At 34.1% G+C, this 19,209-nt stretch overlaps 1 protein-coding gene across 4 annotated transcripts in view; it reads left to right on the top strand.

Annotated features, from left to right (window-relative positions):
• Positions 1–19,209, top strand: part of slc4a4b (solute carrier family 4 member 4b) — a 70,451-nt gene that overhangs the window by 33,717 nt on the left and 17,525 nt on the right. For 3 of the 4 annotated variants that reach the window (XM_079835529.1, XM_079835530.1, XM_079835528.1), the window contains exons 5-15: positions 1,840–2,000; positions 2,164–2,343; positions 5,940–6,032; positions 6,385–6,461; positions 10,174–10,331; positions 10,411–10,498; positions 10,577–10,731; positions 10,857–10,973; positions 12,744–12,918; positions 16,065–16,198; positions 18,464–18,732. In XM_079835529.1, coding sequence (XP_079691655.1) covers positions 1,840–2,000; positions 2,164–2,343; positions 5,940–6,032; positions 6,385–6,461; positions 10,174–10,331; positions 10,411–10,498; positions 10,577–10,731; positions 10,857–10,973; positions 12,744–12,918; positions 16,065–16,198; positions 18,464–18,732 — 1,607 coding nt within the window. The remainder of the gene's footprint in view (positions 1–1,839; positions 2,001–2,163; positions 2,344–5,939; positions 6,033–6,384; positions 6,462–10,173; positions 10,332–10,410; positions 10,499–10,576; positions 10,732–10,856; positions 10,974–12,743; positions 12,919–16,064; positions 16,199–18,463; positions 18,733–19,209) is intronic. The other variant, XM_079835531.1, reaches the window with a different exon arrangement.

The raw sequence follows: 19,209 nt of genomic DNA, 5'->3' as shown, positions 1-19,209 counted from the left end.
TATGAGGACATATGAAATGTCCTCATATTTCATGTCTACGTCATAATACCTGTGTAATACCCGTGTTATTATACAAATTTGTGTCACAAACAAACACACACACACACACAGGCCTTGCGAACTAGTAATTTCTGAAACTATTATTTAACAGTTAAATCAGGTTTTTTTTAAAAGCGTTTTTTAAATGACAAGGTAGAACATGGGTTGGTATACTTGACCATAAAACATGAAAAATAACGTACGTATGTTAAATGTCAGTAGAAAAAACGTTTGAAATTTGCTTCTCTGAAAACTTTTATGATGTCACTTCCTTTTCATTGACATTTAAACTGACATTTCACTATTATTTTGAGAGAGATAATTGGGTTTATTATATAAAATAGAATAATAAAATAAAGAATAATTACAATTTTGTTTGTTTTCTTTTCTTTTAATTTATTTTACATAAATGTGATTTATTAATGGAAAACCAACGCTTATTTTATCATGGCAAAGTTTTAGAATTTATTTTATTTAGTTTATACGGACAGCAAATACAACAAATTAAAATGCAAATACAACATGAAATCATATTTTAATAGAAAATAGAAATGTTTTTAATTCATTTTGAATGGACATATGTAATCTTAAATAGCAGTCAATATTTTTGTGGTTAGTGCACGACATCAAATGTTACGGACACAAATGGGGCTTGTTTCATGGTTTCTTTCTTTGAATTTGCATGGTCTAGATTACATGTTAAGATCTACACGGCTCTTTAAAAAATTTTTTTTAATGAAACCATTTTCTAACAAAGAGCCCATTGTTTTTATGTGCACACGTGTGTGTGTGTGGATGCACAAACCCAGGACAGAGTTCACAGAGTTCTCATGGGCCTCTGGCTTTACCTGCGTCTCAGGTAACATATCAAAACAGCAGCCTGCAGTGTGTGTGTGAGTGTGTGTGAGTATGTATCACTTTTATCTGGGATATCATACCCACGCTTGGCTAAATTCAGCTCAACAGCCTCTCTGCACAAGATTACCGGGCTCTAGAGGATATCTGTGTGTGGTTGGGTATGGTTTCTCTAAGACAGATATTCGCTCAAGCAGACATGGGTAAGCTGATAACAGGGCCAGAATAACTTTAAGAAGCTTTGAATCATTTTGATTTTGATTTTACATCAAAAAGCTTTCAGTTAGTCAGCAGAAAGGCAAAGTTACAAAGCTTTCGGTCTCTGTTTTGCCAAATGGGATAAGCTTAAATGAACAAAAATATAAATGATGTGTTCCTATATTAAGTATAAATAATAATACAAAGTCCTTGCAAACATAAAAAGATACTGTGATTGTACCATGGTACAGTGATGGTAAAACCATGAGATTGAATAATTGCCATATTCATATACACTACCTTTCAAAATGGTAAAAATGCTCACAAAGGCTGCATTTATTTGATCAAACATACAGTAAAAACAGTAATATTGCGAAATATTTTTACAATTTAAAATGACTGATTTCTATTTGAATATATTGTAAAATGTAATTTATTCCTGTGATCAAAGCTGAACTTCTATAAATAGAAAGTTCAAAAGAACAGCATTTATTTGAAATAGAAATACTTTGTAGCATTATACATCTTTACTGTCAGTTTAATACACTTAATACACAAACTTTTGATGTTTTATATATCATGGCATACTATAATTGGTATTATGATGGTAAATGTCATGGTGAAAAAACATGGTATTATTGTGGTAAATGTGGTATTTTTATAACTGTGATAGTGTCACTGTCACAGTGCTCTAAATTTGATTCAGCTGTTGTCTAAACATTTATGTGTGTTTTATGTTTTTCTCAGATGGATAAAGTTTGAGGAGAAGGTTGAGAAGGGTGGAGAACGGTGGAGTAAACCCCATGTGGCCACTCTGTCTCTTCACTCGCTATTCCAGCTGAAAAACTGCATCGAGAAAGGCACCATCAAGCTGGACATGGAGGCAAACTCACTTCAGCAGATCGTTGGTAAAACTGCACTTCAGTATATGAGGTTCTCCAGTGTTCAGCAAAGCACCATTTTGGCTGTATAAGGTTCTTGAATTGCTATATGGTTGAAAAAAGACCTTCAGATTAGTGTTTTGGTTTCTGGATTCTTCAAAGCATCAGTAAATGCATCTCTGTCTTTCAGAAATCATCACTGACAGTCAGATCGAGAGCGGGCAGCTAAAGGCCGACCTGAAGGAGACGGTCATGTACACTCTGCTACGGAAACATCGCCACCAGACCAAGAAGTCCAACCTGCGTTCGCTGGCAGACATTGGAAAAAGCGTGTCGAGCGCGAGTCGTCTGTTCAGCAACCAGGAGAACGGTAACACAGCTGCCACATTAAACCTCTCGCTTACACTCTTATCGGTTTCCCCATCTCTCCTCTCACTTTCACCATCAGCATCTATCTGCTCAATCCATCCACCCGTCTCTCGCTCATTTTACAAATGTTGCATTCATAGCGGTACAGAAGCACATCTGCACAGTGCAAAACTGAAAATCCTTTGATGTTTCAAAATCGCAAGTAATCAAATGTGCTGATTAAGATGCAGTTGGTTTTTCTATTTTCGAACCGCAAACCCTCCCAGGTAAAACTAGAAACCTCTAGAAATGTTTTAGAACATGTTTTGGTTTCTGAAACTTGCTGCTGAAACTGAGCTGTAGATCCTCATAGTGTCTTTCTCTAAATAAAAGTAAAATGTTAATACTTTAGTACCAATTTAATCATGTTTCTCTCTGTTTTGGAAGTGACTGGCTTAACTTAAAGGTACACTATGTAACTTTTTTTAGCAAAAAGTTAGTATGATGTGGGAGTGGCATAGGTTAGTTGTCACAATGAGCGAGAAAGGTTGACATGAGGCATCTCAATCTTGAACCTCCAGGGAATCACCTGTTTAAAAAAAAAAACACAGAACAGAGGAATTGGGTACCGAAACCCGTATATAACTGGTATGTAACCGGACCGAATCAGAACGCAGATTTCGGTGCCTCATTTCGGTGCCACTTAAATTTAAACGTGCTTTCACGCTTTGGCTGCCGCCGAGCCAGAGACAGACGCGCTCAGCGCTCGTCACATATCACAACTATTCAGTGTTTTCAACCACATCATGTTTATTAAATGCACATATGCACATAATTACTAGCAAACACACTGATGTCTATGGAAGCGGCAATAACAATCCTTTCTGACAGTTACTGTATAATTTGACTATGTGTTTTCTTCATAACAGATACACATTATATAGTAACTATATAGATTCTTCTCCCAGTTCAGCGGTCACTTACTTTCATGTATTTCGTTAGACGTGGATAAGGCGATGCGTTCTAAAATATTTAGCCAGAGAATATGGTCATATTTCAAAATAAAGCTGAACTTTGAAGCTGGTTTGTAGCATACCAAGAATACCGACTACTTTGCTGTTATTAGTACTGTAGTGTAACTGTTATTTAGGCCAAATTGTGTTTTGTATTTATTTATATATTTAAGTATACTTTAAACTTTTAATAAATTGTTCAATTTGAATTATTATTATTATTTTTCAATAAATTCCTTAATGTCATCCACCTCGTTTTGTGGCTCTTTTTTTTTTTAAGTATCGGTTTAGGCACCGATACCGTTTTAAAAGTATCGTTCTGGCACCGGCATCGTAAAAAACCCAAACAATACCCAACCCTGCTGTGTGAGTGACTGAGTGACTGCTGGTAAAAAGAGAATGCGAGCTTGTAATAAAACAAGAACCAACATTGACAGCATTATCTATTGTGAAGGGTCATATTCATCCACACAGTCACACACAGCCGAAGCACAACAAAAACAATGTTCTTGTTGTTGGTGCTAGAGGGCCAAAAGTTGTGTACCTTTAGGTTGTGTGTCCACCAGAGCGTTTTTAGCCAGCTGAAAACTCCAGGCGCTCTGCTGAAAACATCTATAGCTTCAGCAGCACAGCGTTTTTTTCAGAATATTCGCGGAGGTGTTACTGGCATCTCATTTCGCTGATAGTTTGTTTCTGTATTGTTTCTATACACGTACGTACATACGTACCTCGGTTTTGAAATCACAGTTCGGTATGGTTCAGCAAGGGGAGAAAACTAAACATAAAATAGCTTTTTTGTAATTTCTTAAACAGTGGTTTAATGAACAAATTGTGTCTCTGTGTTTAAATTAATTTAATTATAATGAAAAATGTCTTAAAAATACACTCCGTAACTTTTTTGCTTAAAAATGATCCAAAATCTATTTTTGTAATCAAGTACATAACCAGCCAGTGTTCAAAATGATCACCTTACCTTAGCTCGATTCACAACGGTAAGCTTGTAATAATGTGTTAGAATTTGAGTGGTGCTGGTAGCATTCTGCGGGAAATACAAGCTTCCGCCGTTAGTCTTTGCGTCATTACTGTATACATAAAGGAGTCCGGGCTAGTAGGCTATATTGCGTGTGTGGATGCTGCAGGTGGTGGATCATTTGTGCTATCTTTTTACAGCATCTGGAATAATTAAATGTATCATTTTGATGGCGGATTGTAATCCACAAAGTTCAAAACAACAATCATCATTGACAGCTGGTGCGTTGATAGACAACCCACACACACCTCAAAACATTAGATTCTTCTGCGCTGAGGAGCCATGGCGATGCACAACCCGCGTAAAGAAGATAACTTCGCAAATAACTGCAATTGCAGGGTTCAAACAGAGATCAAACTTACAGTCTGCAGCTTTAAGGATAAAAGAAATTCTCTCTGCTAATGCTGTAAACTATATAGGGAGTCCTTATTTGCACATTATTATTATTATATCAATATTAACAACAGAGCCCAAACTATTACCCTAAATTCAGTTGCTATTTATTTTTTTGATTTAATAATCAACCCTCAAATAACAAATTGTATGAAAAACATGTAAACTGCACATAAGGCAGTTTTTGCATTAACTTTTAAATCTAATTATAAAATTATGTTTTTACTCCAATTCGTTGTTGAAATATAATCATTTATACACAGTGGCTGTCATTTTCATGACAGATTTATTTAAACATACATGAAATAATCAAGACATCACTAACATGTTCAGTAGAATATAATGAATATATAGGCTAATATAGTGCATATATTTAGCCAAAGAGTTGATTTCTCTAGTGAACTAACTGAATGACTGAATGACTTCTGAGGTAAATGCTACATGACATATTGTTCACAAGCTGTCTTTCCGCCGTTGAAACACTGAGTAAGCGATCACACAAGATATGATGCGTTTCTTTCCTTTTTCACCACCACCACCACCAGATACACTTTTCACCATCTGATTAAAATGCATGAAAGTGAAAGGTTTTATGTTGACTTTCATGTCTAAAGAACTAGAAGTGTTATCTAAATTTTAAGAAATGTTGACTGCATTCTTCAGTTTTGTGACAATAGATGACGTGTTTTCATAATATTGTAACATTTCCAGAAAGACTGTGTTTGTTCCAAGTAGTCGTGCAATGCTACATGATGTCTTTAATGTACTGCACATATTGTACTAAACTAGTTTACAGTCAGGGGAGCTGAAAAATAATCGAATGCTTTCTCACGCACTCACATTTAAATTTCAGGGAATCAGTTCTTTCATATTGTTCATATAAGTTAACCACTCTAAGGCATTTTATTCATTGGCATTTTACATCTTCTTTCTTGTCTAACTTTTGTGATGTCTTCCTTTCAAACTGTGATCATTTATTTTTTAAAGTCAAAGGGAAGGTGCTGATTTGGTTTTGGTGAAGGATGTCTACTTTCCTCTTAATTTGAAGCTTTGAACCATATTTGAATTGATTTCTCTGCTCTAATGCTTTCTTTTCTCTCTTCCCTGTCTCTTGTCCCTCCCACTTGTCGTGATTGACATGCATGCACCCTGTCTTTTCCCTTTCTCTCTCTGTGTGTGAAGCGCGTCCCCTTGATCAAACTGTGCCTTGCTTTACCAACTTTGACGCTGACGAGCAAATTCAGATGCAGAGAAGCAACAGCATGGGACTTCTCTGTAAGTCTGTAGCTGAAGATCAGGTCTAGTCCACTGTAAATGTTCAGATAAGGACTAAAATGAATCCTTTAAGAAGACTTCAGGAACGTTTTGGAAAAAGTAAAAGTTGCCATAAAGTTAATGTTGTATACATAAACCTCCTAATAACATTTTTTAAATATTACAGGGGTGTTTCAGTTCTCTATAACCTGTCCAACAAGTTTGTTGTGGAATCTATAGGAATGTAGATATACAAAATAACCTATATTTGAAACCCTTTGTTTCTAAGAATATTTCGGTATTTCCCACAATGTGTTTTAGCGTTTGAGCAGCTTTTCAGTGTTTGACCTTTGACCTTGTACGACTTCTGCAGGTAGTCCAACCACAGCCCACCGTAACCTGACCTCCAACAGCCTCAACGATCTCTCAGACAAGCCTGAGAAAGACCAGGTAGTGTGAAGTGTGTTTCTGTGTGTTAACAGTTTCTTCACATGTACAAGCAGAGATTGATTCTGCAAGAAAATATTACCCACAGACATGAGGGTGAAGTGTGTTATAGTGTGTTAGAGATTCACGCTATGAGTTAGAGCGTGAATCTCATGAAAATGTCCAGGTCACATTTTACCCCCAAAATAAAAAATAAATAAATAATAATTTGCATCAGAAAAGATAAATTAAAAGAAAATATTTTCCTGACAATTAAGCACATTTCCTCCAAAATTACCATTACTGTTATGCATACAGACATTTTACTTTGTGTGTGTGTGTGTGTGTGTGTTTGTGTAAATAAAGTATATCAATGCTTGGCAGTTTAATAATATAATAATGTATATTTATAATATTATTATATAATATTTAAAATATTAACAATTATTAATGGTGTCATTTAAATGTAAATATTTATAATATAATATAAGGTAATATTTTAAATAACAACAATACTTATAATAGCCTAATATTTAAATAGAAAAAAATGGTAAAAAGAGAAATGATAAAATATACATTATTATATTAAATTGTCAAGCATTTATATTTTGATAATAATAATAATAATAATAATAATAATAACTGTGTGTGCGTGCGTGCGTGCGTGCGTGCGTGCGTGCGTGCGTGCGTGCGTGCGTGCGTGCGCGCGTGCGTGTGTGTGTGTGTGTAAATAAAGTATATCAATGCTTGGCATTTTAATAATATAATAATGTATATTTATAATAATATTATTATATAATATTTAAAATATTAACAATTATTAATGGTGTCATTTAAATGTAAATATTTATAATATAATATAAGGTAATATTTTAGATAACAACAATACTTATAATAGCCTAATATTTAAATAGAAAAAAAATTTAAAAAGAGAAATTATAAAATATACATTATTATATTAACAAGCATTTATATTTTAATAATAATTATTATTATTATTAAAATATAAATGCTTGACAATTTAATATAATAATGTATATTTTATAATATATATATTTATTAGCTATTTTTATTAATATCATTTAAATTTAATATAATATAATATAATAATGAGAATTATGGGGAAATGTTCTTCATCACCAAGAAAATATTGTCTTAATGGTTTGAAAACAGGCTTTAATTTTTTTCAAAATTGTGTGGTATTTTCTACTGAATTATGACCCAGGTGTGTTTTTAACAGGCTTTGTGAGATTTTCCCACCAAGAGTTCATGACAGGCAGGATAAATGACTGTTCCTCCTGTTGGAAGTTTGGTTAGGAAGGCTATTGCCCTGGGCGTGACATCTCTAGGACAAGAATGAGTGCAACAGGACAAAAGAAACTCTTTCTTCAAACACAGTAGCGCACAATGAAACTCAGTGGTCTTTCACACAAGGACAAAACATAGCCGCTGTCGTCAGTCGCGTCAATATTTGTGGATTAGCGGGAATGCCTTGTCAAACGCACAGAGCTCTGTTGTGTGTTATTCACGCTACTGCAGTAATTATACTGATAACCTCAGATTAAAATCACTCAGAACGCAAACATTACACATTCACAAGGCCTCTTTGTGTCAGGCTGTCTGTCATCCCAGTGTTTATCGCTAATGAAGTGCTTTATGACTCAGATGCTTTTGTTTATATAGTTGTGCGCTTGTTTCTTTCCACTCGGCTTAAATCTTATCAGACCTTTATATTCCAATGAGACTTATCGCTTATTTTGGTAAATGTGGGAAAAAAATAAACAATGTAGATTTGAAGATGTTTCTAGGTAGGAAGGTAGGGTAGGCAATTACGGAGAGGCTAGCAATAGCAAGTTAGCTTTGAAAGCATGAGATTCAACCAGTGGTTAAAGTGGGCCAGACCGGACCTCAGATAAATTAATAAATAAATAAATCCAGCAGTCGCACCACAAGAGTCTGTTTAAGCGATAACGAGCGCCAGGCAGTCGCTTTATCCATTTGAATACAAGCGCAACATCACGTGTACAGTAAGACTCTGTGGCGAAACTAGCTGAACCAGACTGAATAGCTCCGCTCCGACCATGTAAAGTGAAGCGTTGAGGTAAACTATAGGCTGCCTACACGACTGTAATCATGGCCGTAGTCAGCTAATAGGTCATTTTTCCGCTGTGTTTATAATAAATCGATTAGGCAACCAGATTAGGCATAAAATAAAGAATGTGTGTGTACATAATTGTGAATTAATTTATTAAACGTATTTATAACGTTCGTATCCTTCAGTGAATTAACTTGTCTAAGAAAATGCTTAATAAAATATTGGCTAAATATTAGTTAACCCTATGTTTACTTTCTTCACTGACACAGACCAAAATGAATAGACTATCAGTCAGAGCTCAGCTTTAGGAGGGGGAAGCGAAAAGGCAAGAGAAGGAGACTGAGAGAAAAAGAAAGAGTGATGGAAAGATGAGAGTGATGAAATGAGGAAAGAGCAGGTATGACAAGATAATCTACTGCCCACTAACATGGTTTTGAAAGCTATTTATTATTTTTTTTAGCCTTTAAACATCTTAGGGTGCGTTCAAACTTGTCATGTTTGGTTCGATTAAAACGAACCCTGGTGCGATTGCTCGGTTAGTGCGGTTCATCTGAACATATGTGAACGCTGCCATCCGAGCCCTGGTGTGCACCAAACAAGCGGACCGAGACCGCTAAAAAGATGGGTCTCGGTCCGCTTCCAAACCAACTCTGGTGCGGTTCGATTGATATATGAACGCAACACGGACCAAAGACATGTAAACGAACCAAAAACAGGACGTACTGTCACAAGATGCGACGCTACAAGTCCGCTGATTTGACGACGCGGAAAGATCGGTGTATCCAAAATGAGTAGAGGGCAAACGTGGAGCAACGAGGAGGTAAAGTGCCTCATCAATATAGGCAGATCTACGTTTCTGCATACAACGGAGGAAATCCTGCTGCTGTTTTGAATGTTTTGAACATTTTATGAGCTCTTTGTGAGTTCTCATCTGGTAAAAAATAAAACCATATGTAAACGCATAAAATTATCGTGTTTAATCCAGCACACAGCATTGTTTTGAATGTTCGGTAAGCAAGCTCCGTCGCGAAATATACTTCATAAATGCCGACCAATCAGGTTGTGACCGTATCCCTATGCCTTTGGTTCAGTAACTTTAGGTTCGCTGTTAAAAATGCCAGTGTGAATGCTAAGCGGACCAAGACTATATGTTTTGTTTTTGTTTTTTGGTCCGGACCAAACGAACCGAACTACAAGTGTGAACGCACCCTTAAAATGCACATATGTAGATCAGAGAAATGGAGCAGCAAATTAAAGAACACACTCGCCGAGCCGGATGATCTCCATAGTGACCAACGCGATCTACCAAGAGCAGCACAAATTAGAATTTGGTTTAGGACATGCTTTTTTGGGACTGTAAATAATGGCGCAAATATCAGTAAACTGACGAGCGCAAACCTTAGTGAACCACTGGGCATGATTCATTTAAATACTCTCCTCCCATAAATTTTGCGTCTGAAAGGGAAACTCCTACAAATGCATATGCAATAAGGTCAGCCGCAAAAATAACACCTTTTCAGCGCTGATTTTTTTCACTGCATGTCTTTAGTAAATCCTGAAAAGAGGGTTTGCGTTGACGCAAGCTGTTTGTAAATCTGGAGTGAAACTAAAATATGTTTTTCTCATTGCTTCTCTCTCTAGTTGAATAATAAGTTCATGAAGAAAGTTCCTCGGGATGCGGAGGCGTCAAACGTGCTGGTCGGGGAGGTGGATTTTCTGGACGCCCCCTTTGTGGCGTTTGTGCGTCTTCAGCAGTCCGTCATGTTAGGGGGTCTCACCGAGGTTCCTGTTCCCACACGGTAAGCAACTCACTATTTCAAACTTTGTAATTCATAAATCTGTTGCTAGAGTTACAACAATATCTATTTGTATTTGTAGGTTCCTTTTTATTCTGCTTGGGCCCAAAGGAAAGGCCAATTCATACCGTGAGATCGGACGTGCCATCGCCACGCTCATGTCTGATGAGGTGTGTGTGAAAGTCTTCTTATTCATGTGTTTATTTGCATGCTAACAGTATTTTCATAGTTTTTTTCGGGTCCTACAGGTGTTTCACGACATAGCATATAAAGCGAAAGATCGTGGCGACCTGCTGGCAGGGATTGATGAGTTCCTAGATGAAGTCATTGTTCTTCCTCCAGGAGAGTGGGATCCTGACATCAGGATTGAACCTCCTAAATCCATCCCGTCTGCTGATAAACGGTACCGGCAACCATTGATCTTACAGTATAATTAATCTGCTGATTGTCAATTTGATAGACGATATGACAGCTGGTAACCAATGAAACAAACTGAGTTTGTGTGTGCGTGTGTGTTTTTGTTTTTAGTAAAAACATTATTACCGGAGGGGAAGGTTCTCAGATGAATGGCGGTACGCCTCATGATGGGAGTCCAGGTGGCGGCGGTGGCCATGCGGTCGGTGATGAACTCAAAATGACCGGCAAGTGAGTGTATAAACGGGCACCAATACACATTCATGAGCACAGTTTATATTGGCTTTTGTTATTTATACACTTTGCAGTAAAATTGCACAATTATTATATTTACACTACTGTTCACAATGTTTCTGAAAGAAGTCTCATATGTTCACCAAGGCTGCATTTATTTACAACAATAAAAATCACATTCATTTTCACCATAGGGAAATAGATTTTTAACAATAACTTGTGAGCTACGAGGTTGATAATCAATAGTATTTTCTTTACTGTTAAATCCGTCAGTCTACATTATTTCACCTTAGTTTTAAAACAATCGCGTTTAATCGTGGAATTCCTGGTGAAAAACTAAATTTCCCATGATGCTGCACAGAATATTCCACCAATCAGAGAGTCAAAACAAGTAAAACAAGATAAAAGAGCTCTCTTTGCTTTCAAAATACTTAATATATATAATCGACATTTGTAAATAGTAGGTTTTTTTTTTTATAAAGTAGATTTATATTCCTCCATAATTTTTTATTTGATTATGCTGTTTATAATGCTTCGTGGGATTGTAGTTCTTTCCCTCACTAAAGCTGTTAAAGGGTTAATTCACCCAAAAATGAAAATTAGCCCATGATTTACTCTCCCTTAAGTCATCCTAGGTGTATATGACATTCTTCTTTCAGAGTTATATTAAAAAATGTCCTGGCTCTTCAAAGTTTTATAATGGCAGTGAATTGTTTCGTTTTTTTTATGTCGCCCATGTAAGCATTTTGAACTGCGATGGGCGTTATACTTTTTCCGTAATTTGAAAACGGAAGGCGGTCTGGCGAAAGCTAGATATTTTGGAACACTTTACAATACGGGTGCACTAATATGCATTAATTCATGCTTAACTAATGCACAGATAATCATGAGTTAATGTATGACTCATGAAGAACTAAACCCTTTATTAATGATTACTGCATCAGCAACTAATGAAGATTCCACATGATTAATAGATTAAGTAATATATGAATTGCTATTAATTCAATGTGACATAATGTGTTCATTCCATAATAACATATAATGTAAATTAATGTGTTAATTACCAATGGGTCAAAGCCATGCATTTCAACTTCCAGTTGTCTGCTTTAATAAACCATTAGCTAACGATTTGCAAAGGTATCATTGTGTTATGACTTGTTGAGGCACATATTAGCTGTTATTAACTAATTGTTAAGTAATATGTTATTGTGGTTATGGCTTCAACAAGTTAAGTCATAACACAATGATACCTTTGCAAATCGTTAGCTAATGATTAATTAAAGCAGACAACTGGAAGTTGAAATATATGGCTTTGACCCATAACTCAGATTTTATTCGTCTGAAAGAAGAATGTCATATGCACCTTGAGGGTGAGTAAATCATGGGCTAATTTTAATTTTTGGGTGAACAAACCCTTTAAGTACACAGTCTTCAATCTTTGTCTTTTTGTCTGATTTTCCAAAAATGTTTTATTTCAAATCTAAAGATTCACCTCGTAGCTGGTTGGTTTGGTTCATGGCTTATAACGCTTTGACTTTTTTGAAATCCCAATGGGAGAAATAAATGGAAAAAATACTTCCGGAACCAAAGCCGCTGAAAATGTGGAGGGGCGCTGTATTACTTTTGATGGTGCATGCAATATTAAAATCACATAATATTTTTGTAATATTAATAAAAAGCAGTTCACTTTTATGTCAACATGTGTTTTTTTTAGATTACCTGAGAAAATATTTGTCCGTGAGGAAACACAATCTCTATCTCTCACAGGTTTTGCGGAGGTCTCGTTCTGGACATCAAGAGGAAACTCCCGTTTTTTGCCAGCGATTTTTACGACGCCGTCCACATTCAGTCTCTGTCTGCGATCTTGTTTATTTACCTGGGTACCGTAACTAACGCCATCACCTTCGGAGGGCTGCTGGGAGACGCGACGGAGAACATGCAGGTTAGACGGTTCAAGTCTTTTGTGTGCGTTTGTGTTGTGTTGTTCTGTCAGACTAGTGTTCGGCTGTTGTGGGTTTATTCAGGAGCTCGCGGAAATACAATTTGGCTGACATTGTGTTCACAGCTCCAGGGATTTAAAGGCCACGGATAGCTGTTTGATTATTAAACATGTCACAACAAATATATGTTATGTGTTTCCTAGATCGGGTGATTGGAAACAGATGTACATGTTGCATGTTGGGATTTGATCCGTGCTATACTGAGAGAGAGAGAGAGGAATAGCACTTTTCTTCGAACAACTGTTTATATAAATAGGCACAGGATTGTGCGTGGTACTTTCAGACATGTGCAGTGACTGCAGAGTTTGCACATATATTTAGCAGTGCATTTATATGGCACAGGCTAAGGAGGATCAGCTATAAATATCCTCAGATTACACACAAGCGCACACACACACACACACACACACGCACAGAAAATCACACAAATTCACTTCTAAAAAAATCCCTCTAAGGGAATCCTTTTCGTGACCTCTGCCCTTATACCTACAAAGCCTGCTTCAGATACGTCAAATAATAGCTTTAGGTGCAGATTGCAGGTTACTGAATTGCACACAAGGATTTTTTTCTCTCACGTGTTTTATAAACCTTGAAGATGACTTGTGTTTGGAGGTAAATATGCAAACATGCTTGTTAGAAATACACTTTTCACTGGTAAACCATAATTATGACATACTAAGTCATGCTTATGAGATAAGTGTTGAAATGATGACATGCTAAGTTATAATTATAAGATAAAAAGCCGAAGTTATGACACACTGTCAAAATTATTATAAAAAGTCAAATTTATGACATACTAAGTCAATTATGAGATGAAAAGTTGAAATTGACTTAGTCATAATTATGACAAAAAAAAATCTAAATCATGACTTAAAATGTAAAAAAGATTATGATTTAAAAAGTCATAATATGACATGAGTCGAAATTGACATACTAAGTCATATTTATTTGATAAATGTTGAAATCGACATATTAAATTATAATTATGAGATAAAAAGTCAAAATTATTAGTTAAAAAGTCAAAATTGTGAGATGAAAAGTCGCAATTATGACATACAAATAACTAAGTAATAATTAGATTAAAAAGACAAAATTATGATTTAATGTCCTAACTATGACATAAATCGAAATTGACATACTGATCATATTTATGAGATATATGTCGAAAGTATGAGATACAAAGTCAGAATTATGACATACTAAATAATTATGAGATTGAAAAGTCAAAATTATGAATTAAAAAGTCAACTGTGACAAAGTCGAATTTGACAGTTAAAATTATGAACATTTTTAAATCATAATTTTGACTTTTAAACTCATAATTATGACTTAGTATGTCATAATTTGACTTTTTTTTTTTTTTACTTTTTAGTTATAATTGACACAAAAAAATCTAAATCATGACTTAAAATGTAAAAAATGATGAGATAAAAAAATCTAAATTATGATTTAAAAAGTCCTAATATGACATAAGTCAAAATGTACATACTAAATCATACTTATGAGTTAAATGTTGAAATTGACATACTAAGTTATAATTATGAGATGAAAAGTCAAAATTATGAGCCACTAAGTCAAAATTATTAGTCAAAAAGCCAAAATTGTGAGATACAATTATTATATACTAAGTCATAATTAGATTAAAAAGTCTAAATTATGATTTAAAAAGTCCTAATATGATATAAGTCGAAATTGACATACTAAGTCATATTTATGAGATAAATGTTGAAATTGACATATTAAGTTATAATTATGTAATGAAAAGTCAAAATTATGAGCCACTAAGTCAAAATTATTAGTTTAAAGTCAAAATTGTGTTACATACTAAGTCATACGTGTGATACATTTCCAAATTATTAAATACTAAGTCAGTTGTGAGATGAAAAGATGACATACTAAGTCATAATTAGATATGACTTAAAAATTAAATCATGACTTAAAATGAAATGTAAAAATGATGACATAAAAAGTCACAATTATGATTTAAAAAGTCCTAACTTCGACATAAGTCGAAATTGACATGTTAAAATGTATGAGGTAAATGTTGAAATTATGAGATGAAAAGTCAGAATTATGACCAATTATGAGATACATTTCGGAAATTATTTATGACATACTAAGTCAATTATGAGATGAAAAGTCAAAATTATGACATACTAAGTCATAATTAGTTTAAAAAGTCAAAATTATGATTTAAAAAGTCCTAACTATGACAAGTCGAAATTGACATACTGATCATATTTCTGAGACGAATGTCGAAACTATGAGATGAAAAGTCGAAATTGATGACTTACGAAAATATGACAGTCTTTCTTGACAACAAAATAAAATTATGACATACTAAATCAAAATTATGACTTAAAAATGTTTAAATTATGAGAAAAAAAATCGCCTTTTGATGTTATACGTATGATTTAAAAAGATTTACAAGATTTGTTTTTGCAGAATGAATGCAGAAGAGTTTAAATATGCTGTGATGACTCAGCAAAACTGAGCTGTCAAGACTTTATCAAGAGTTTTACATTTACATTGCAAGTCTATGGGATTCTTTAGGGCTGTTTCATCGTCCACCAGGTGACAATCATTAGCACACCTCTCCTCCAATCAAAACAGTGCATATAAACTTGAAGAAAAGTCTGTAAAAATAGGGCCCAATATACTACCGTACGTTAATATGAAGGAAGTATTTATAGATTTTTAACTGCTGTTTTACCTGTTTTTTTGCATTGCATTGTATTGAAGGAAATGTCCGCGAACTTCACAGAAAATGACCTTTTCTGTTTGTTTTCTTACTGTGTGCTTAAGTTTAATATTTAGAGGCGAGTTCGATAAAATATGAGCGAATGCATGCAGTAGACTGTGAAGCTCACCTGAGAACACTCCAGCGTTTGTGTTGGAAACAGGTGTTCGTCTGATTAAGCGTTTTCAGATTTGACAGTCAGGCAAAAATGTGCCTGTCAAGAAACAGCTGACATCACAAATCTGATAAGAGTTCCTGTTTTAGTTTGTTTAACGCATACATGCCTTCAAATGCACCGTCTTTGGTCTGGATTTTCCGCTTGATGTCTGTTTTTGTGGTTTTGTGCAGGGCGTGTTGGAGAGCTTTGTCGGGACGGCGTTAGCTGGTGCTGTGTTCTGTCTGTTTGCGGGTCAACCCCTGACCATCCTGAGCAGCACCGGGCCCGTGCTCGTCTTTGAACGGCTGCTCTTTAACTTCAGCAAGTGGGTGGCATACGCACACACACACACTTACATACTAAAGCATGCAGAAACAAGCACATTAGGTTTATGAGATTTGTTAGGAAAAATGTGATGTGTGGTCAAATCCACTTAATTATCAGTTAGACTACTGCATTTATAAAACAGAGGGCACAGCAAAATAATAATAAGAAAAAAATCTCCAAAATTTAATAAATGATTGCATTAATAATACAAATATATCAGTCTACAAATATATATATATTCTATAATAATTATAACAACAATAATTATTATTTATTGTTAATAACTATGTATTTACTTGCTTATAACAATAAACGCTAAAGTATATTATTATTATTTACTATTTAAATATATTTATATTATTATTATTAAATTAATACAATAGATTGTATTAATGATAAAACAAAACAATTATAGAATAATTATAACAATTTATTTATTTATTATTAATAATTATTGATTCACTTAAGTATAGTATTATTACTATTACTATAATTTATTTTTAAAGGATATTTATATTATTATTATTATTAAATAAATATAATAATCTAATGATAAAAACAAAAAACCATTATAGAATAATTATAACAACAACAATAATTTATTTATTTATTATTAATAGTTATTTACTTAAGTATATATTACTACTGTTGTTGTTATTATTATTTACTATTTAAAGAATATTATTATTATTATTGTTATTATTAAATTAATATAATAGATTGCATTGATGATAAAAATGAAAAATAATTATAACAACAATTATTTATTTATTATTTTCTTAAGTATATTATTACTACTGTTATTATTATTATTATTATTATTATTTAAATAATGTTATTATTATTATTATTCAATTCATATAATAGATTGCATTAATGATAATGATAAAATTGAAAAATTATTATAGAATAATTATTACATCAATTATTTATTTATATATATATATATATATTATGAATAGTTATATTTGCTTAAGTATATTATTACTATTATTATTAGTATTTATTATTTAAAGAATATTTATATTATTGATAAAAAGAAAAAATAATTATAGAATAGTTATACCAACAACAATAATTCATCATTCATTTATTGTTAATAATTATTTATTTACATAAGTATATTATTATTATTATTTAAATCTATTATTATGTGATATAATAATCACATTACTAATAATCGCGATAAATAATTATTTCGCCATGCAATGTTGGTCCTCCAACTGAAGGCTGTTTATCATTTTAATAGTTTATTGTTCAACAAATGATTGCATTACTAAACAACAACAATAATAATAGTAATATAACAATCACATTAATAATAGTCACAATAAATAATTCTTTCAAGATGCAATGTAGGTCCCCCAACTGTAGGTTGTTCTTCATTTTAAAAATTTGTTGCAACTATTCATTATACATCAACTATTCATGATGTACAGTCAACAGTGTTTATGAACTATTCCAATCAGGTTTAATAGTCAGACTTTTCCATTTCACTTTTAGTTACAGAATCAATTGAGAACATGGGTATGAATGTGGATCCACATCTTTTCTGTATTGATAAGTTATATTTAGTTTGACAAAAACAAGCAACATTCCCTGGAACTCTTTCAGTTGTGTGTCATCTGAGGCACAAAACGTTCCAGTTATCTGGAATCAAGATACATCTTATTGTTTTCAACGTTTCCGGCAAGGTCTCGTCTCTCTGTCTCTGTGTGTGTGTGTGTGTGTGTGTGTGTGTGTGTGTGTGTGTGTGTGTGTGTGTGTGTGTGTGTGTGTGTGTGTGTGTGTGCATGAATACATTTCTCTGTCTCTCTCTCTCTCTCTCTCTGGATTCAGGTTTCTCTGTTTATGTTCCATTATGAATAATTGAGTCAGATTTCATGTCTGCTTCTGCTAGCGTGTATCAGTTCAGCTTTGCGGAGGGTTTCCATCTAAAGCGCTGAGTCTATAATTATGGAGTGTAACATATTTGATGAGTAAGATGTAGCATGCAAATATGATTAGTACATTTTAATGAATGAAGATCTCTGGATTCAGTCCCTAACACACACATATGCATATGGAGTATGTATACACACACACACACACACACATTTTAACATTATTAGAGCCTCATAGGATCAGTGGCACACAAGTAGAAGGTTTTCCAGGTAATCGATGCTTGCATACTGTGTGTAGTATGCCATTTTGTCCCTGTCCTCTCATTGGTTGGGTGTTAGTGGGTAGCTAATGATGCTGTGTGTCTGTTTGATTGGTTCAGGGATAATGATTTTGACTATCTGGAGTTCCGGTTGTGGATCGGCCTGTGGTCTGGTTTTCTGTGTCTGGTCCTGGTCGCCACTGACGCCAGTTTCCTGGTGCAATACTTCACCCGCTTTACGGAGGAAGGGTTTTCTGCTCTCATCAGCTTCATCTTCATCTACGACGCCTTCAAGAAAATGATCAAGCTGGCTCACCATCATCCAATCAACTCAGGCTATGACATAGACCTGGTCACGCAGTACGGGTGCCACTGCAGTGCTCCGGACGGTGAGGCCATCAGTGAGGAAGAGATGATCTTCATGATAGATGATCGTCTTCTTGAACATTTCTGTGCTAAAAGTTTTTTATTTTTATTAATAACAATACACTCTCAGAAAAAAAGGTACAGGGCTGTCACTGGGGCGGTACCCTAAGGTACAAAAGTGAAAAGGTACATCTTTGTACCTTACTCACCCCTGAAAGGTACATTTTAGTACCTAAAAAGGTACATATCAGTACTTTAAGAGTGCATATTAGTACCTTAAAGGTACATATTAATACCTTAAAGGTACATATTAGTACCTTTTTTGTTATGTACCTTAGGGTACCGCCCCAGTGACAGCAATGTACCTTTTTTTCTGACAGTGTATATTAATATAATAGTAGTATTTTAGAGAAAATATCTTATTTAAAAGTTTGTTTTTTACCCTATTGACAAATTGTTTAAACTTAAAGTATCACTATTTTTTAGTTTTTGTTTTCATG

This window comes from Gobio gobio, assembly GCF_949357685.1.
Source record: "Gobio gobio genome assembly, chromosome: 14".
Taxonomy (NCBI): Eukaryota; Metazoa; Chordata; class Actinopteri; order Cypriniformes; family Gobionidae; genus Gobio; species Gobio gobio.
This window is presented reverse-complemented; position numbering and strand designations above follow the sequence as displayed.